Consider the following 21,336-nt stretch of genomic DNA (forward strand, 5'->3'; position numbering starts at 1 on the left):
GCTTAATTAGGTTTGCACTAAAATGCAACTCTCCAACTGGAATGGTTCTTTGGTCTGAATAGTAATGCAGCAGCAAGTTGGAGCTGTGCCTGAACTGCAAGTAACACAAATTTTCCTTCCATTGGCCTTTCGTTTCAGAATCCCACCCTTCACCATCAGGTACTTGAATTCAAATTGCCACCGAAATACTTTCCAGGTGCCTGCAGCCCATGATCAAAAATATACCAAACTCCTGGTATATTTGAACTGTGATTTTCAAATTAAAATACAATGATTCTCCCATTGATAAAACAAGTGCTAAGGGGGGCTCAGCTATGTTTGCCCATAGGCTTACCCAATGCGTTAGATTTCAGTGCTGCTGCCTGTAGAACCAGCTACACTGCCCTTCATGTTTCTGATAACAAAATCACACTGCAGGTAAAAGAGAAAAAAAAAAAAAAGGTAGTCTGAGGGAAAAGTCATCCTGCATCTTCGAAAACCTAGGATTCAACAGGAAAAGCAAAACCAGCTGCTACTACTGACTTTTTGTATGATACGAGATAGAACAAGAAACCATCACACAGGCTTTTGTGTGCTCATGCTCTACACTGCCATATCTGACTGCTTAAAACTAGACAAAGGACCTAGAAACAAGCTTTAAATGATCTCTCACAATATATATGAAAACAAAAAAAGAAGACAATAAAACAAACCATTATGAAGGCAAATCCCTGCACAACAGGCACTGTGCCAATGACTTCCACATCCAAGTGCTAATTGTACCTGAGCTGCACCTTTGCACCAGCTCCTCAACAGGTCCACGCTTTTCATGGTGGCTGACACAGGACAGGCCTCTCTCAGGGCATCCAGCCCAAGGGCTCCCAGGCTCCTGGGCTGCAAAACTCTCCTGCTCGCTGAAAAAAAACCACAGAATCACCTCCTAAAGCCTCCCACACCTTTGCTCTCCTTAAGCCAGTGTCCAGCCATTGCTACAAGCAGCAGTGACTCTGCAGAGGGACAGCAGGCAGGGTACTGTGGCTGTCACGAGTGCAGCCTCCCTGGAACTGTGGATGCTGGCAAGTGAGGTTTACTTCTCTGCTTTCATCAAGGTACTTCAGATATCTGTGTAAAACTGGAACCAAATATCTCATTCTCAAAAGCACCATGTACTTTTGTTACAGAAAAAAAGGTTTCTAAATCCTATAAAAATGGCATAGTTATGTTTTGAAAGAGTGGAGGGAGTCTCATGGAAATACGTTTATTATTAGTACAGAAAGCACTTTTTACAGGCCGTATCTGTTCTTTTACACTCTCCCTGGCAAGACAGAATCACTTTGACCCTCTCTGCTGACAGGGTGGCCGTGCCAGCCCACCTCCACACTGCTGAGGGAGGCTACAGCTACAGGTGCTTTCCAAAGCTGTCAGCCGGATGCATGCTGGCTGATGGCACCTGGGGTACAGCAGTGTTTTCAACTCCAGAAGCAGCCTACCTCTGTTGTCAGATTAAATGACCACAGAGCCATTTCCCTGCAGGACACACTTATTCTTCAAAAACTGGTTTCCAGTGGATAGATTCAAGGAGCAGGCACTAACATGGGAGATGTCTGAAGAAAGAGTTCAAGGCAGCCCAGCCCTAACTGCATGTGACAAGTACAACTTCAAATTAAAACAAAAAAACATAACCCCCCAAAAAATAATAACAAACAAAAAAAACCTCCAAAACAAACAAAACCCCACACCAAAACAACACCGCCCCCCCCAAAAAAAACCCAGAACCCAAACCAAACCAAAACCAACCAACCAACCAAAAAACAAACAAAAAAAAAAAAAAACCAAAAAGAAGAGAAACATCAAAGCCTTCCATAAATTCCAGCTGTGCTGGAAGGGCGGCAATTCTGCCATTCCTAACTCTGAGGCTATTTGCAAGGGAAAGGACCGGGGGACTTGGAAAGGGTGCTGGAGTGGAAGAGGTTTATCTTGCTCCATTCAGAGGAAAGGATTACAGGCATAAAACTCTCTGTCACCTTGTAGAATCTGGAGACTTGAGATTTTGCCTCCAAAGCCTCAGGGATGCAGGGAAAGAAGCTGTTTGGCTCAGATTAAAGACAGATGCAGCTCCCCGAAAGAGGCCATTCTCTTAAATCAGTGGCTATTGCAAGATATTTGTATCTGCCAGTGTTAGCACTGTACTGACTGGGTGCAAATGAGACGAGAATCAGAATAAATGTGTATTAGAAATATCACCTGGTTATTACAAGTTATTCATAGGCCTCCAATTTACATTTCCCTGGGTGTTTCACACTGTGCATTAGTGATTCACAATGATGTACATTTACACGCAGCAGGAAAAAAATTAATGAATTCCATCACTTCCCTTATTTGGGAGACTTTATGCCCGAGCTACAGCTCCTTCCTTTTATTATGCCTTAGGATCTCCACAGTGTAACCTGTTTTCCCCTTGGCAGAATTCTCTAATTCTTGCTAATTTAATATGAATTACATTGATGCACTTTGGGCAGAATAAGCCTTAGTATTTGTTATTTCCCACCCACCCCCCTAAACCCAGGCCGCATCCCACCTACCTGTCCCCTGCAGGGAGGCATGCACATAGCATGACAACCAGTGTGAAATGCTGAGGTAGTGCACGGCACACAAACATGCAGCAACTAAACCAGAAGTTCATGACAGTGAAAGAGGGAGAAGGAGCTGCTGAGCCTTCCCTCCCGCATAAGGCATTGCTTACTGCATCGCACAGCCTGTGCTGGGCAGGAAATCATGTAAATAAATAATTATGGCTTTTGTTAGGTACGTCATGGTGCCATAGGCCCCGCTTGGAGCACTGTCATAAAAAAAGTGGCAAATTCCTGTGGCTACATCTTTCTCCAAGATACTACCAGTAGCTCCGAAGGATTTCTGAAAAGACAAGCAAAAGAGGAGGGAATGTTAGGTGTGCATGCTTATTTACTGGAAAAACCCCACCAAACTATGATTTTGCATTTGTGTGGAATACTGAAAGCAATTCTCCTTTCCCTCATGAAAACCTTAATGAGGGTTATTATAGCACCCACATGACTTTTAATTGGGTAAGTGGAAGTAAATGAGGAACATGTAACAGCTGAGATTTTTGTCTTTCTGGGGGGAATACTCACATATTGGTAATTCTGATGCCTTGGTAAAGCAAAACCTCACTTCAGTCTACCCACTTACTTCAGAGCTTGTTAGCCACTATAATTTCATTCCCTTTGAATCTCCCACAACTCTTAAATTAGCGTTCCAAACATATTTCCAGAAGACACATCAGTGATTCGGTCTGTCTTTGTAAGGGGAAGAATACCCTGGATTTGGAGAAGGCTGAGGTTCTTAATGACTCCTTTGCCTCAGTCTTCCCTGGCAAAGGCTCTGACCACACCACCCAAGTCTTGGAAGGCAGATGCAGGGACTGCAAGAATGAAGACCTTGGGCCCACTGTAGGAGAGGATCTGGTTTGAGACCATCTTAAGAACCTGAATGTGCACTTGTCCACGGGACCTGATGAAATCCACCCATGGGGCCTGAAGGAGTTGGCAAATGAAGTTGCTAAGCCACTGGCCATCATATTTGAAAAATCATGGTAGTCAGGTGAAGTTCCCGATGACTGGAAAAAGGGAAATATAACCCCCATTTTCAAGAAGGGGAAAATGGATGACCCGGGGAATTACAGACCAGTCAGTCTCACCTCTGTGCCTGGCAAAATCTTGGAGCAGATTCTCCTGGAAGGCATGCTAAGGCACATGAAAAACAACGAGGTGCATGGTGGCAACCAGCATGGCTTCACTAAGGGCAAATCTTGCCTGACCAATTTGGTGGCCTTCTATGATGGGGCTACAGAACTGATGGACAGGGGTAGAGCAGTTGATGTCATCTACCTGGACTTGTGTAAAGTGTTCGACACTGTCCCACACAGCATCCTTGTCTCTAAATTGGAGAGACATCAATTTGATGGATGGACCACTCGGTGGGTAAAGAACTGGCTGGATGGCCGCATGCAAAGAGTTGTGGTCAATGGCTCAATGTCCGGCTGGAGACCAGTAACGAGTGGTGTCCCTCAGGGGCCAGTTTTAGGACCAATCTTGTTCAACATCTTCATCGCTGACATGGACAGTGGGATTGAGTGCGCCCTCAGCAAGTTTGCTGATGACACCAAGCTGTGTGGTTTGGTTGATACGCTGGAGGAAGGGGATGCCATCCAGAGGCACCTTGACACGCTTGTGAGGTGGGACCATGCCAACCTCATGGAGTTCAACAAAGTGAAGTGCAAGGTCCTACACCTGGGTCGGAGCAATCCCAGGCACAGCTACAGGTTGGGCAGAGAAGAGATTCAAAGCAGCCCTGTGGAGAAGGACTTGGGGGTGTTGGTCCATGAGAAAATGAACATGAGCTGGCTTCAGTGTGTGCTCACAGCCCAGAAAGCCAACCGTATCCTGGGCTGCATCAAAAGGAGCGTGACCAGCAGGTCAAAGGAGGTGATCCTGCCCCTCTGTTCTCATGAGACCTCAGCTGGAGTATTGTGTGCAGTTCTGGTGTCCTCAACATAAAAAGGACATGGAACTGTTGGAACAAGTCCAGAGGAGGGCCAGGAGGATGATCAGGGGACTGGAGCACCTCCCGTATGAAGACAGGCTGAGAAAGTTGGGGCTGTTCAGCCTGGAGAAGAGAAGGCTGCGTGGAGACCTCCTAGCAGCCTTCCAGTATCTGAAGGGGGCCTATAGGGATGCTGGGGAGGGACTCTTCATTAGGGACTGTAGTGACAGGACAAGGGGTAATGGGTTAAAACTTAAACAGGGGAAGTTTAGATTTAGATTGGATATAAGGAAGAAGTTCTTTACTGTAAGGGTGGTGAGGCACTGGAATGGGTTGCCCAAGGAAGTTGTGAATGCTCCATCCCTGGTGGTGTTCAAGGCCAGGCTGGACAGAGGCCTGGATGACATGGTTTAGTGTGTGGTGTCCCTGCCCACGGCAGGGGGTTGGAACTAGATGAACTTAAGGTCCTTTCCAACCCTAACTATTCTATGATTCTATTCTATGATTCTATAATATGGGTAAGGTCAAGGTCACCACACACATTAAAAAGGGAGCAGAGGACAATTTTCAAACACGGAGGCTTCACACCACTGCCCCCTGAACTCACCAGCTCCTGCAGAAAGAGGTCATTGGCCATGTGCACGATTCGGTCCACATAGATGATGCCCCCAATGCTGCTCACCTCGATGTCAGAGAGGAACGTGAGAACAAGGATGGCTTCCACCAGGAGCTGCCTGTACTCAGGCTGGGGTACATGGTTCAGCACTGACTCTACGTGCACAGCAAACTTGATTTCACACGGTGTCATCTAGCAAGTTTGAGTGGAAATGGGAAGAAAAACTGGTAAATCCCAAAGCCTGGCTCATCATACCCTGCAAGCACTGAAACATAGGCTCCTCTTTGCACATGAGGGTAGGCTGGCCAAAGTGAACAAAATGTTTGTGTGCCTTTAGCACTTACAGAAGCATTTCGTGTTGTTAGGCCCTGCAAACAGTTCAGAAACTTCCAGAAGACTCTTCCAGCCCTGCAACCAATCACCCACACTTTTTAGTTACACACAGGAAGGCGGATGCTTAGCTAGCAAATTAACTCTTTGCTCCTCATGCTACGGTCTGACGCACTCTGCCTTGTAAGTATATTTCTGGCATCGCAGGTTAGTTGCAAAGCCAAAAATCACTGCTTAGTTTTAAAAATAACCACCTGAATGCTTTTCCACACAGGTGTAGCTGTATTGTCTGCAGAGCAGCTTCATTTGCACTGGCATTGCTCTATGGGTGAATGTGAAAGGCTGCTGCCTTAGGAGGTTTGTCCTTGTTCATTTAAATAGCAAAACTAGACACTTTCAAGGTCCGACAGGCTAAAATATAAGGCTAAAAATATAAGCCCATTTATCTACACAATAGGGATAAATAAAGCTCTCCATTATGAAAAAAAAAAGAAGTGTAAATTTGGCAGAAAATTCCAGTTTCTCTTGTCAGCTTTCATCACTGTTCCTCAGACAAAAAAGTAACCCAGAGACAAATCTGAGGGAACCAGACAGAAAACCAGTCTCAGGCACACAAGCACGGCTTCTGCACTGATGGATTACTGTTCCCAGCAGTTGTTTTACAACTGTAAATTCAAAACTTGCCAGAGTGCCTAAAGACAGAGTGGCAATTCAACTAAGGAAAAAAAAAATGTAAGGAAATGTTACGGATTTAAAGAGTCAAAGCTTTGGTTAGAAACAATCATTCTAAACTGATACTTACTTTTGAGACTGTGATGCCAAAATATACTGGCTGCTGTTGCAGCATATTAAAAAGTGGCAAGCAAGGGGTCTGCCTAATTCTAGCCAGGCTGTGGCTTCCCCTCAGCCTGCCCGAAGGATGGTCATCAGCCACACTCTTTCAAGCACTGCCCTGTGAGCTCCCAGGGTCAGGGAAGGTGTGCGGAGAGCAGGCTAAGCAAAGGGGAAGCTTGCCACTCCCAGGCCTGACTGGCAGGAACTCAGCTGCAGAGCTCCGGGGAAGCGGGTGGAGGTTCTGGAGGAAGGCCCCAATCTTATATCCTTCCTAAAACCAAGGATCTGCAAGAGCAGCCGCACTGCACCTTGCAATGTCAAACCAAACCTTTCAGGCAGGGGGCTAGAAAATCGCTGGCATTTTACTGTACCTCTCTGGTAGTTGAAGAAGGAAGGACATATCCGTCAATGGACAGACCGTGGCACTGAAACAACATTTTGACAATGATCAGAAATTACAGTTCTTGCCAGTAAATCTGAGGCTTCTCTGCACTAAGACGGCATGTGCCAACTTTCAGTTAAAAAACACTCAAAACAACCCAAACAAAACCAACAAAATCTGCTTAAAATATTATTTCACCTTTGCTGAAGGAAGTTATTATATAACCTGGCAAACATTAAAAATAGTCTGACATGACACTGTAGAGAGCGTGCTGTGCTCCAGATCAGCTAAGCTACTGAAGGGGAGGAAAGTACTTGGAGAGCCACTACAGCAAGAGGCACACAAAGGAGGGAAACAGATCAGTGAGAACATTCTGTGGGAAAGGATGTAGAAATAAAAGGTAATGCAAAAGCATGACAACAGACCACTGAAGGGAGAACCTTTATTTTTCAGTTTCACTAAAACAACTTTTAGTTAAGTGTTTCAGATCCAGGGCAGTGCATCTCAAGGATGTCAACATGTTGTGGTGCTTGGACACAGGCCACCAAGAGTGGGGGAGAGGTGGGGTTAGGAATACGAAGTTGTATACGAGGAAAGAGTGACAAAATCTAACTGGTGAGAAGGCAGGCTGAGCAGTGACACATCTGGGTACCTGAGGTACAAAAACACACCCAGAAGAGAGAGGTTTTATGAATGCTCCGAAGAGTTTAAGGATGAAATACTGAAGATAAATAAGCACAACTGATTTCAATAGCCAGAAAAAAACATTGAGATACTCCCAGCTATTGTATTAGGTCAGGACAGAAGTGATGCTCACTCTACTGAAAGATCCCATTAGTAAATAGCCGCAGGGTCATATATGACTCATCTTGGCTGACATCAACACTAACAGCTTAAGGATAAGTGATTTCAGAAGGATAACCAAAATCAACCCAAGCTGGTGATGCACATTTTCCCCAAAGTGTGGGCATGAACTGCTCAGTGCTGCAAGGTGCTCAGAGCTGGCTTTCATCCAGCACAGCTGAACTGGTGCATAATCACTCTGAAATGAGTAAAAACTTGTAATTCCTATCAAGTCCTTCCTGGAGAGCTGCTTCAACACATTTCCATGCCCCTGGTCTCCAAAGGCTGGCAAGGACTTATTTTCACTTTAAAAACCCCAAACAAGAAAAAACAACCCAACCTGTTAAGAATGCCATACAGCTCAGAAGCGCCAGCAAGAGATCTTGAGACATTCTGAAAGAGTCAGTAGTTTCCTACTTCACTCCTTGCAGCCCTTCTGAACTGGAGTGCAGGAACCACACTGCCCTGCAGTGCCCCACAGCCCTGACCACAACTTGCATTAGGCCATGGGTGATGGAAAACAGACAGTGGTGGAACAGAATCATTCAGGTGAAATTCAAGTGCCAGTGATTTCAGAGAAAAAACACAATTCCAAACAAACATGTGAACTTGTGGTAACGGAACCCTTCTATGCTCGAGAGACACACTCCTACTAGTGACTAGTTTCCACCAGTTTTCCAGCTGAAGACCAACTTCAACTCCCAGCAACATGCCACCTCTGGACTACCATCTTCCCAAACTACCATACAGCTTGCTTGCTTCCTGTCCTTCACAGCTGCCAGCTTACCTTCTGAAGAATTTTCCACACTTTCTCATAAAAGCCAACAGGAACCCTGTTAATAGCACCATCAAGCCTCCTTCTGCGCAGCCACTGCCCTTTTCTGTCACCCCAGCTCATGTCTCCACTGGAGCCAGCAGGAGAAGCACTAGTGGGAGATGACGGAGTACTGCTCCTCTGTAAGAAACATTAAAGCCTTGGTTAGTTGCCTTCTACACCCGAAGTGCTACTGCTGGTGAATGTATCATTCTGTTGCAATGCTACCTCAGAAGAAGGGAAAAAATACATGCTATCATATCACACAAAGTGATGGAGCAGGATTGATCCCTTCCTCTCCCCTTCACATGCTTCACTTCCCCAATAATTCGATCATTTCTCAACTAAACAGGTAAGCAGTTCAACAAGACATGACCCAGTAAACGTCACTGCTTTGCTCAGCACAAGGCCTGACTATTTTAACAGCATAAGCTGGCTGTCAGGGCAGTGTCACTGGTGTGCAAGATGGTGGGATTTGCAGGAAGGCTGGACTCACTTGGATTTGTAAGAGAACCAAAGGGTCTGTGACTCCAGCAAGAGAGGGCCTCCATGTAAAAAGTTCCATTCAAGTAAGCAGACTAAAAACTAACTTAGTGTGGTCATGTAATCATCATGCCTGCCTCCCTCTAAGTATCAGTCTTGTTACCTTTATTGTCACTACTGCTCTATTATTTTACTCTACCAGACTTTGGCACTGAATTAGGCAGTAAATCACCTTCAAAATTGTGGCACCACCACCAAATTCGTTTCCATTCCCACACATTCAGTTTGCCTACTTTTTGCACTCCCAGAGACTGCACTCTTCTGCTTCCATGTTCCTTTTTGCACACCTATTACTTTCAGCCCAGAAAGGACTTCACTGACAGCCCTGTCTCAAATATCATCATTTCTGATTAAGAAACCACCTCAGCAAAGTACTAGGAAGAAGGAAAATAAACTGAAAACTGCATGTTTGTGAAGGGTAGGCTCACTGATTCTGCACAGATGAGCTCTGCAGAAAGACCAGCAAGTAAGAACACAACTGGTATCAGTGAGGCATAGGTGGTGTCCCCTTGATGTTTTGATGCTTGCCATTCTTTTCCGGTGCACACTGGCCAAGACAGAACTTCCTCCATTCTGCTAAGCAGGTCAGCAGGGGCAGGTGATGCCAAAGCAAAGAAATCCATCTGCATAAAATAATTAATCTGGCTACTCAGGTGGTTCAGAGAAGCAAAGTCTCATTGAACAATTCTGTGCACCTGAACCAAACACACAGCTGAAGCCTGCCTTTCTGCACTGGTATGCGAGAAGAGAGATGGAACAGCAAGCACCCTGGCAGGTGTCAGGCCAGGCCACAGGGCTAGTGGTGCTCTGCAGCTGTATATTTAAGACACTTCGGAGGTGTCCACACAGCAAGTCTGGAGATACAGAGAGCCATGATCCACAATCACCTGTTCAAAGTGCACACATAGCTGCAAACTTTCTAACTCTATGTGACGGATTTAGAACCTGAGACTTACTTTAAATTGTCAAGGTATCCATTGGTAAAATATTGAAACAATTATCTTCCTTAACAGCAAGAGCTTAAGACGAGCTACACTTCACTGCCTTCAAAGAAGATGACTTGCACGAGGAGATACCCAGGACCATAAAAACCCTGTCTCAGCAACATGAAGCTACTGTGGGTTCCTTTCTCCTTGGAGACTGCCAGCATTTATCAGAGCTACATTACTTTAAAATACTGATGACACCTGTAACATTATCCACCATCAAGTAGCTAAATCTGCTATAGTGCTTTATCTGCTACAACTTAAGCTTCAAAAGAACTAAGTGGATCTAAATGCAAGGCTCAACTTCTATTAAAAGATTACCAATGAGAATTGGTTCCCAATGAAGATGGACAAGACAAAGAGGTAGGGTTTGAAAACAAGTTTTTATGCAGGAGAGGTCACATGGCTAAGAGAGGTCTATGGCTAAGAGCCTTGCACACACGCACAGGGTGAGGAGCAGCGGCAGAGCTGCAGATAGGGTTTTACCATGGAAGCAAACATGCTGCTGGACATGGAGCGGCCCTCATGAAAAAACTACAAAAGAAAGCCAGACACCAACACATAGATAGGCAGCTGGGACAGAACAGGAGGCAAACAAGGTTAAGTAACCCACATGTGTGAAGACAAGAAACAGGGAATAAGCTTGGGTACTCAGAGGAAAGAAAGGTCACCTTGCTGCAGAAAGTCTGTGGGCTGCCAGCTGGGTGGGCAGCACTAAACAAACAGCTGCAAGGCAAAAATTCTGCTGAAATGTGAATGCAGCACCTCAGAATTGCAGCATTTTTCTGTAACTGTCCACCCCAAACCAGTGTTAATGGTTCAGGCCCAGGCAAAGGCTTGATGTTCAGAGGTGTTCCTACAGGTGCTTGAAAATGTTCCTTGTAACACAGAGTTGATCCCCCCACAGCCAAGATGACAATAAATTAGTACCTAGAGCATTACTCAGAGAATGCAATGAGATGTGGCAGAAAGCAGCATGAATGGCAAGGTGAGGGAAATAAAAATAAAACCAGCCAACTCCTCTTCTGTTCAAAACACCAGGTTTCTATCTAATGCAAAAGCAATACAGGAACTGCATTTCCAACCTCAATAAAGGTCCGAACACTTCAGCTCAGGCACACCTCTGTATTTAAAATAATGCTGCCACCTAGCGCCTAGTCCCTCTTCCTTCCTGGAAAGGCCTTCAAGTCAGGCACCTGCCTTAGGGCTTCAAGCCCTGCTCAGGCTGAACCCCCAAAGTCACTTCAGGGCCAGTGGAAAGCAGCTACAGCTATCAGCACCTTCACAGCCATACCACGACACTTGACCACGGCATGGCTCAAACACAGGTGCCTTTGCTTCACCGCCTTACCATGTCCTATGAAGAATCCTTAACAGACCTTTACTGTCACCATCAAATGCTCTGTGTCCAGACCATGCAGAAATACCACTCCTTTCAGAAGGCTTCCTGATCAAATATGTTTCATACAATCAAAGGAAAACATCAAATACCTCCTTAGTAACCTACAGGAATGGTCTCAGATTAAATGAAACAGGCTTACTTGTTAAGAGGGCCTTTAAAAAATAGGTTTCTAATACAGAATGATTTGCACTGGAAGGGAACTTTGAAAAATCATCTAGTCCGTGCAACAGGTGGGGACACCTTCCACTAGACCAGGCTTCTCAAAGCACCATCCAACCTGATCTTGAACACTGCCAGGGATGGAGCATCCACAGCTTCTTTGGGGAACCTGTTCCAGTTTCTCACCACCTTCATAATAAAAAAAAATGTGCTCCTTGTGTCTATTCTAAACCTGTCCGCTTTCAGTTTAAAACCATTGCCCCTTCTCCTATCACTACAGGCCCTTGTAAAGAGCATCTCCTCATCTTTCTTATAAGCCCCCTTTATATATTGAAAGGCTGCAACAAGGTCCTCCTGGACCTTATCTTCTCCAGCTGAATAAGCCAAGCTTGAAAAAATAGAACCACTCTTATAAATGTATTTTATTTGACCACTACCTTCCTATTTGTCTAGAGGAAAAGAAATAACAGTAGAGGGAAAGAGATAATAGTAGAGACACAAAATAGAGAAACCAAAGCCATCAAGAGTTCTTTTCCAAGTGTCTCTTTTCCACAAGGAATGTGGACCACTTCAGCAACTGGGGCAGAGTACAAGAATGAACATCTGACTTTTCCTTAGCTAAAGATAAGTAAGAGCTGTTTTAAACTTGGTATTATGACTGCAATTGAGTTTGTTCATGTTCTATATTCAGCATATGAAACAAGAACAGAAAAGAAAGCACATTTTTGGAGGAAACATCCTTTACTGTCTTCTATTTAGTGATCAGCTTTAAATCAAAGGATCTTTTGAAAATTTTGTCCTTTACCAAGAACAAAACATAACATAGCTGCATTTTCGGATGAGCATTGACAGAAAATCCTCACCTGCGTCATCTCACTCTTCAATTTAGTAATACCACTTCTTTCTGTTTTGGTTGCTCCAGAATGCCCCATTTCATGAATAGAAATTGAAGGGCTGGATGAAGAGGAATCTCCAGGTCGCACTAAAAGAAGCAAATGGACATTTTTTAAATTCTAGGGGCAGAAAAACAGATGACATTGTATCTAGAGCTAAAGATCCACACTGTGATATCAGTACCTGATTTTCCAAGACACAGAGCAATCATAGCTTTAAAAGATGTCAAAGTTGCAATGAATCTGTGAGGGCCTAAGAATAAACCCAGCAGACAGTTGCATGCCACTGCTTGTTAGACACACTTCCTGCATGCAGGTTAGATGTGCCCTTTACATGGTTTTCATTCTGATCACATAAAATGTTTTAATTTTAAAAGTTTGCCTACATATCACTGAAAACTGGATACAATTGTATTTCAGTGCAAGACAGCTTCCATTATATTTGTTTTGTTTATTCCACAGCAAACATACACCAGTGGGTGTATTGGCCACCCAAAATTAATACATTACCTGTAACTGTATTTTACATGCTGAGAGAACCTACTTACAAGACAATCTAACTTTATATTTATAGCTCTTACTTAACACACACAAGTACCCAAGTGACCAACTTACAGCTTCTTTCCACTCCAAACTCTTTTCCACTGAGAATATGGTGTAGAAGATTTTTCATATCAAAGGGGCTTAGATTCATCAAACTCTCTGAAGCTTCTTCACCTAGTTAAAAAACAAAAGAAGAAAACCCAAGCATCATTATAGGTGGTTTATACCTTGTTTACCTATGTAACTGCTGCTGAATGCAGTTCAGTCACATTTACCTTTGTGGCTAAAGCTTTCTCTGAAAGATTAATCTGTAGAGTCACATTTCAAAGAAAATTCACTTCAGGACTAAAGAACAAACACTGCATGGAAATAATACTATTTGCATTAGTGGATATTATGCTGGAACTTGTCTGAAATCTCACTGAAGCTGATGATGAGAAAGCAATTGTTCCTTTGTAAAGCAAGATCAACTGGAAAGGCATTACAGCCATCTCCCAACTGCAGCTGACATGTAGAACTAAATTACAGAACCAGTTATTCCATAACAAAATGCATGCATGTGGAAGGGTTGTTGTATTTTAAGGCTAAGGAATAACAAAACGGACCCCAGGAAAAAGACTTTGAAGTGTGAACAAAGAAAGCACTGTTCAGCTACAGGTTTGGGGGAGACAGCACCTTCTGTATGCTCTTCATACAAGATGTGGTTCTGGGCCATCTGATCTAGTCAAGAATGACCCTGCTCATTGTAGGGGAGTTGGACCAGATGACCTTTGAACATCCCTTCCAACCCAAAGCATTCTATGATTCTATTCTATAATTCTATCCCAGAAAAGGAGGGTGAGTGAGGCACTGGAATGGGTTGCCCAAGGAAGCTGTGAATGCTCCATCCCTGGTGGTGTTCAAGGCCAGGTTGGACAGAGCCTTGGGTGACATGGTTTAATGTGAGGTGTCCCTGCCCATGGCAGGGGGGTTGGAACTAGATGATCTTAAGGTCCTTTCCAACCCTAACTATTCTATGATTCTATGAAAATTACTTGGCTCCTTTTGTAAACTTCTCCTAAGGGAGAAACCTGCTACTCCCAGCAACAGCTACCAATTCACGTTAAGAGAGAAGCAGAATCCAAAATGGGCTCCATCTAACCCAACTACCAGGGACACCCTCTTCACTCCATGAGGGAGAAAACTAGGGAGAGACCAGAAACTTGCTTCCACAAAGTTATCCCCATTCAGGGTGTGCTAGGGCATCAGAAATGGTAGCAAGAGCTGAGCCACAAAAATATGGCCCAGATCATGCTCCTAAGTGGCAGCATTTCACTATATACTGGTCACATTGATTACTTTCCATGACTGCTCCTTCTTAGACTTCTGACCCCTGTCAATAAGGAAAATCCTTCAGTGATTTTTCAGATCTCTCTTCAGTTATCATCATCCTCAGATCTCTCTCTAGTTTCAATTTTTTTAAATTTCAATTCCAAAATGAGTTTTAAAATATTTTGCCTTGCACCACTTGTTTGTTACTTACTTGAGTTTTTGTAGGGCATATGCAACATCCTGGGGGCCTGTAAGTTTTTTTACTAATATGCTGACAGAATAACACATCACTAGCTGAATTCTAAACAGCAGATATTTTACAACTAAGCACATTCAAATGGAAAAGGCTTACACATAAGAAGCAGATCAGCAGTTACTTCAAATAAAAACTACCAGAACTATGAATTAAGGCTCAAATGCTCAGAAGACACCTAAGGTCCTAATGCTCATTGATATTGGTGGCACTGGGTCCTGAAATACACACAGATGTGCAATGTGATGACCTACACTTACTGAAAGCCATGGTAATGAAGTACTTAATAACCACTTCAGTTTGAATAACTGTGGGATTGTGAGACAGGAATCTTTCATTAAGCCAGAAAGGTAAGTTATTTTTGAAGCTTGTAGCTGTGCATGCTGAATGGAGATGTTAATCAAAGTATTTAACACATTTAAATGAAAAATCAACCACTGTGGCGCAGCAGAAATAATTCTTTGTGTATCCTTATGATAAAATTGCTCTTACCTGAGCATTTCAGACTTCGGGCCAGCTCAGTGGCCATCACCTGAATTATCAGACCAATGCGGAGCCTGAGCATCTCCACAAAAAGACTAGGCTGTGACCGGACGTACATCGCCAAGTACATAATTATTTCCTGCAAGGACAAATCCATAAGGGCACCCATTCAGAGTGAGTCCTCTTGGCTTTCCCAGTCACAGAGCAAACACTGGTGACACACTGGGCACAGCTGAAAGAACCCTTTTTACACATGCTACCTACCTGCGTCAGGACTGCTATACTGATGTCTTGGCCGCTGGCTTCATAAATCAGATCTATGAGCTCCTCAGGTGGCAGTGGGCTACAAAAAAGTTAAACCATGGTTAGCAATTATTCAGGCACCTGCTATCAACCTCTTGAACAAGCACTGGAACCAAATCACCTAAAAACACGTGTGCCACAAAGGTGCCTACGGCTTTGCCTGTGTGGTTACAGTTCCTTCTGAAGGTGAGGAATACATTTTAAACCAACTTTTGACTAAAAGAAATCTGGAGAGGGACTTTTGACAAGGGCACGTAGAGACAGGACAAGGGGGAATGGATTTAAACTGAGAGAGGGGAGATTCAGATTAGATATTAGGAAGAAGTTCTTCACTACAAGGATGGTGAGGCAGTGCACAGGCCTCCCAGAGAAGCTGTAGATGTCCCATCCCTGGTAGGGTTCAAGGATAGACTGGCTGGGGCTTCGAGCAACCTGCTCTAGTGGAAGGTGCCCCTGTCCATGGCAGGAGGGCTGGAACTGGATGAACTTTAAGGTCCTTCCAACCCAAACCATTCTATGATTCTGTGATAATAGCAACAGAACAGTACCAGCAGGAAGATGAAGGGCAGCCCGCTTCTGTAATTAAGGTAGAGCTCCAACTTACGTGGTAATGATTTTTTCACGGGGTTCTGGTGGTAGGCCCACTGTAAGTTGTTTGTGGTGTGACAGGAGGTCTGTGCATGCCTATCATAATTGGACAGAAAGCAAAAGACCTTTCTCTGAGTCACATTGAAGTGAAACCATTTTTAATTCCCCAAAACAAACTATTCCTTTACAAATATTTAAGTGCATTTCTATTAATTACCAGACATGCAGATCCAGCAGAATGCTGTTAACTAGTTGCCAAAGATCCCCTGAGGTCAACAGGGCTATGAGAGTCTGCCCAGGCTGAAAGCCTGCTCCCAGACTCATTGAAATCAGCAGCTAACGATTAGGGGCTCCAGTGGGGCTGGCTGATCAATAAAGGACTTTATCCTTTATCATAAGATAAACATTTGTTATTTATTTAAGACAAAAAATGTTTCTAATCAATGAAGAACTTGGCAGTATTAGCTAAAATAAAACAAAATAAAATAAAATATCTGGAGTACTAACATATCTCTTAGAACAAACAAACACGGAACATATTGCATCACATTTCTGAATTAGGCACCCTGATACATTCTGAAATAGATGCTTGCCTTAGATCCACAGTGTTTACTTTTTTACATCGATGTCCTTTAAAAGTGGGTGTTCAGTTCACCTGTTTTAGCATCCTGAACCAAAGACCTCACAGAACAAGGATCCTCTGATTTTGAAGTCTGGTTTCCCTCGCTTAACATGGAACAAAATAGATCATCTCTACTCACTTCATCCCCAATTCTTTGTCAGTATCTTCTCAACTGCACATACACAGCTGCCTGTGAGCCTGTCTGTACTGCTCATCCATCATGTCTTGAGGATGGAAAAATTCATGTGCTTAATGAAGTACCATGCAGCGTGATTATCATAAATTGCTTCCTGCAGATACGACTGCTGCTAAAATAGGGCATCCTAGGTGTGACAGTCAAAGCTTTGAAAATGGCCAGGAATTTTACAAAGAGCTCTATTCAGAAATATGTCAGGCTAAGTAGGAAATTAAACAAATACTTTAGAGTACTTGAGAAGAAACATTTTTGTAATGTTCAAAATTAAATCTGTACCCTTACAGTGGATCTTTCTTGTTACTACTTAATAGTCTCTCTATTAAAACTAATAATTTTAGAGGCATTAACATATTTATTAATCCGAACATCCTTGCACACAACAGACTGTCTGCCCAATAGGATGGAAATCAGCAGTGTGTTTTGTATCATCTCTAGCACCTTGACATAGCAGTGCTCCTAAACTGTTCATGCTACTGCAACAGCAATAGACAATTCCCAATGACAACTACAGCTTTCAAATCACGTAACTGAGCTTCTCCCATTAACAGAGATGGGATGAAGTCTTCACAATCATTTACAGAGTGACATTCTCAGCCTGTGCCAGCACTAGCAGAGTCTGCAGTATAGATGAAAGGTAGAAATGTCATAGTAAGATTTTAGATCAGAAAAGCAACCAGTATTTACTGAAAAATGCTGCACTACGTATGTTGTGAAGTAAAGACCAGAAGAAGGGCAAGTACAAGCTCCACCAGCAAACTGGTAGTTTTAGCTCAGTTTCTAGGCAGGAAACTGAACCAGCATTATTTGTATGTCATACCTCAGCCAGGACTTCCACTCTCTTTTTGAGTATGCCAGAAATATAACGGATTAATCCCCATTCTTGATTGAGGCCTGCCTTTCTGTAGAGCTCATTGAGTAGGCAATGAACAGTGACACCGTACTGTCCATCCAGCTCTGTGTCCCAGTTAGCACCTCTGCCAGAAAAGACACAGAAGGCTAAGTCATCAGGTAAATGTTATACAGCTTAACCTTAACAAACAAACAAACAAGCAGCAGCCTGACTTTGATCAAACTGCTCATATTTTTGTATTAAGCAGTACATGGGACATGGGCCTTCACCAGAGATCAGCTATATGTGGGACAAAACGTTTGGTACCAGGAACTTCCATATTAACTTGAGCACTCACTTAGCCACGAGCCTATAGGTGACTATTTGGTCAATAGCTGTGACCAGACTTATAGCTGCTGAAGTTTATACTTGGACAACTCACTTTAGTATATGCAAGATATATAAGATATCAGCTTGATCATGGAGCGTTGGACATTCCTTCAACTGCTCAACAAGCTTCCTGCAATCCAGATCACCACGAGCATCTTTAGATAAGTGCAAAACATTTCCACGGTCCTGGTAACAAAGATGGATGAAAAAAAAATCAGAAATGATCCTGAAAAAAAGTAGCAGATCAAATTCAAACTGTAAATACCCATTAAAAACATATAACAGACTTGCAACATAACTCTGCACTTGAAATACATCACATAGTTCTTGCCAAGCTACTGCAGACATGAAAAGGAGATCGATCCCCAGGAAACACAACACCCAGAATGGAACTTTGTCTCTAGTCTTGGTTCAATCAACAAGAAAAGCCATTTTTTGGACAAAATGAAGAAAAAGTTTGTCAAAAAAGGAAATCAAATTATGTGCATGCTTTTCCTGTCATTTGCTGTCACCTGTAAAGAGAAAAGTGGAAGGATACTACCTCTTTTTAGTTGAAACAATTTAGGGCTTTTTGAGTACCATCTCTAACCTGTATATATGTGGTGCTTTGTGAATGCATTTGTTTCCATCACAAATATTCCAAGCTTCATGCCTTGCTGTGGGATTTGATCAGTGCCGTAAGGACACCTGCCCTTTCACACACTCCCCTCCTGCCCAGATATTACTATAAGTATCATTGCTTGGAGAACATCTCTAAAAGCCATGAACATCCCATTCTTCTCTGTGTGTTCAGTTAGAACTAAAGACAATGACTTAATCTTTGCCCTTTAAAAATAGGCACCTATATATGTTGCACACACAGTTAAAAACTTTCCACTTGATAATGTCCATTTAATCAAGAAAACGTCACCAAGACATAAATTCCAAAACAAGGGAGTAGCTATCTGGTGCCTCAGGCAGAATGTCTTGTCTGTGAAGGAAAGTGAGAACGTTTATAGGGTTTGGCTGGGAAACACAGGAAAAAAACGCAGTATTGGGTCCCAAAATGACAAACAGCATGAAAATTCCCACATCTTACCTTTGTCTCAAAGAAATGGGGATTATCAACAAGATTCAGAGACTTCCGGTGTGTGTTCAGAACTTTAGTGGGCAGAGACATAGACACAGCTGGAAAACAAAACCACAAAAAAAAAAAAAAAAGACAAAAAAAAAAAAAAAGTCTGTTTCAGTAACAGAGAAATCAAAACCACCTTCATGAAGCAGCTGTAGTAGGTTAAAACAACAGAAATACCGCCAAGAATCAAAATACAGAGGCAAAACTTCTGAGATCCTGTGCGTGGAACCTGGACAAGATCAGATTCTGAACCTTATCTCCTTGCAGGCTTGCTCCAAGAGCTTCCAAGATGAGCATGTAGTGCCTGAGATTTTTACATGCTGAACTGGTATCTCTTATGGCAGCCTATGCCTCAGAAATCCTACAGCCCAATGACCTGACCCTGCTAAGGGTTTTAAACATTTCAACAGGAAGTACTTGGAGAAAATGGTCTAACTGGTAAGGTATCATAATTAAAATGGTAACGCTAAATGTAGGCTAATTCTCTGTTAACTTCGTATGTTGAATTCAATAGAGGATCAGATGATGTGGCATATGAAAAATAGGAGAAAAGACTAACAAAAGAGCTTGAAAGTTACTAATTTCCACTGAAGTTAATGGAAGCTTTCCCTTAACCAAGGCATTGAATACTACATACCAAAATATAAAAGAATGCATATGTTGGAATCTATTTACAAATTCAGTCAAAGCACTATTTTGGTGTAAAACCTCACATCAGTCTATTAAAAATCTACAGTAATTAAGAATCTGTCCTCCCTCTCTACTCCATTTTTTCTTACAAATTCAGAGAATACGTGAGCATTTTTATGTTTTTTCTGGCATTGAAACATTTCACTTCACCACAACTTTACTAAAATAAGAAAATACATTTTGTCTGCCTTTGTGTAAAAAGTGACAAAAAAGAAAAAAAAGAAAAAGAACTCTCTGACTTGAGCTCTAAAATTCTATCCAACTGAGAAGCTGTAGCAGTTTCCATACCATTAACCTTGATTAAATGTTACATTTCATAGCAGGTTATCTGCGTATACAACAAGACTAGGGAAAACAACAGTAACAGCTTCAGACTCATTCTTATTTCTTGATAACTACAATGTACTCAAGACACTGGCTCTTTTTAAACAGCAGAATTTTGAAATACTTGAACTTGCCCCTTTTAGCACCCAAACCACACTTTCTATTATTATCATTGAATAGCTAACAGGAAGAAATACCTGGAACTTCCAAGCCCTTTGTCTTTGCCATTATTGACAGTATCTCTTCTGTGGAATGGTTTGCACTGAACACAGGTGGTTGATTTGCAGTCTTTGAAGTTGGAGGCAGGTATGAATTCAGTGCTGTACTCTGCAGGACATCATTTATGTACTGATCCAGCTCATCCTGACTTTCTAGTGGGACATACATAAAAGGTTTATTAAAGGTAAGATCATAATTTACCAGTGTTTTCTTTTTCAAACATACCATTTTATGCTTGCTATATAGAAGGGCACACAAAATTGCAATAACATCATAAGCAAGAGATTTCTAAGCTGAACAAGTTGGAAATTAAAAAAAAAAAAGCAGTTTTTGAATCTGAAAACAGTTACATTAAGAAGTTGGTTTTCCCTTTGAAAGGAAGTTAAAGTGTTTCTATCTTTCTAGTAGTTCGCAGGACTCAAGGGTGTTTTCCAACCAAAATGAGTCTATGAGCCTATCATCTCCTCCATACAAGCTCTTGTCTATGACTTCTCAGTCTTCTCCTCCCTCTAGCCTCTTTCACACAGTCTTCATCTGCTGACTCTTCAGACTCAGCTTTACTGCAGCAGTTACTGTTCAACACCATACTACGAATGTAGGAGGAATATGCACAAATTCCATCTCCAAATTAAGTCATGCAAGTACTGTCCTCAGACTGACACACAAGAAACCTGAGTGACTATCAACAAGTGACTATCAACTATGCACAAAATAGACTCTGTTGATAGAACCTAGGAAGGAAAAAAAAAAAAGAAAGAAAATGTGGAAACCCACTACCTTTTTCACAGAAATCTGCTGAATAGCCTCCATATTCACTGTCGGGACTCCTGCGGCCTTCATTAGGGTCATCGAACAGTTTTACATCACAGTCTGGATCCAGGAAGCTCAGATGCGTATGAAATGAGGTGGTAAGAAATTCTGACAGCTTGCCTATCTTCACTCTGCAAACAAGAATACACACCAAAAAGTAAGCAAATACACACCAAGTACCATTCTGATACTGAGTATCAGAGTAATACTCCCTGAGTTTTCAACAGCTCCTCCAAAATTTATAAGACCAACTGTTAAATCCACCCTTGGTAACTACAAAGCAGCAGATACTGATAGTGAGAAAAACAAATGTAAAACAA

General features: G+C 42.6%; 1 protein-coding gene across 2 annotated transcripts in view; it reads right to left on the reverse strand.

Annotated features, from left to right (window-relative positions):
* Positions 1-2,194: 2,194 nt before the first annotated feature.
* The window catches only part of PHKA2 (phosphorylase kinase regulatory subunit alpha 2), a 42,449-nt gene continuing 23,307 nt past the window's right edge, over positions 2,195-21,336 (reverse strand). Inside the window, exons 18-32 of one of the 2 annotated variants that reach the window (XM_062603835.1) lie at positions 20,984-21,147; positions 20,185-20,358; positions 18,938-19,026; positions 17,912-18,045; positions 17,458-17,614; positions 15,839-15,918; positions 15,196-15,274; positions 14,941-15,070; positions 12,957-13,058; positions 12,312-12,430; positions 10,374-10,421; positions 8,332-8,499; positions 6,691-6,744; positions 5,147-5,347; positions 2,195-2,892 (exon numbers count right to left, since the gene is read on the reverse strand). In XM_062603835.1, coding sequence (XP_062459819.1) covers positions 2,719-2,892; positions 5,147-5,347; positions 6,691-6,744; positions 8,332-8,499; positions 10,374-10,421; positions 12,312-12,430; positions 12,957-13,058; positions 14,941-15,070; positions 15,196-15,274; positions 15,839-15,918; positions 17,458-17,614; positions 17,912-18,045; positions 18,938-19,026; positions 20,185-20,358; positions 20,984-21,147 — 1,873 coding nt within the window. In that variant the 3' untranslated portion in view covers positions 2,195-2,718. The remainder of the gene's footprint in view (positions 2,893-5,146; positions 5,348-6,690; positions 6,745-8,331; positions 8,500-10,373; positions 10,422-12,311; positions 12,431-12,956; positions 13,059-14,940; positions 15,071-15,195; positions 15,275-15,838; positions 15,919-17,457; positions 17,615-17,911; positions 18,046-18,937; positions 19,027-20,184; positions 20,359-20,983; positions 21,148-21,336) is intronic. The other variant, XM_062603834.1, reaches the window with a different exon arrangement.

This window comes from Pezoporus occidentalis, unplaced genomic scaffold (genome assembly GCF_034315485.1).
Source record: "Pezoporus occidentalis ecotype Australia unplaced genomic scaffold, CSIRO_AGI_Poc_V1 ctg81, whole genome shotgun sequence".
NCBI classification, from domain to species: Eukaryota; Metazoa; Chordata; class Aves; order Psittaciformes; family Psittacidae; genus Pezoporus; species Pezoporus occidentalis.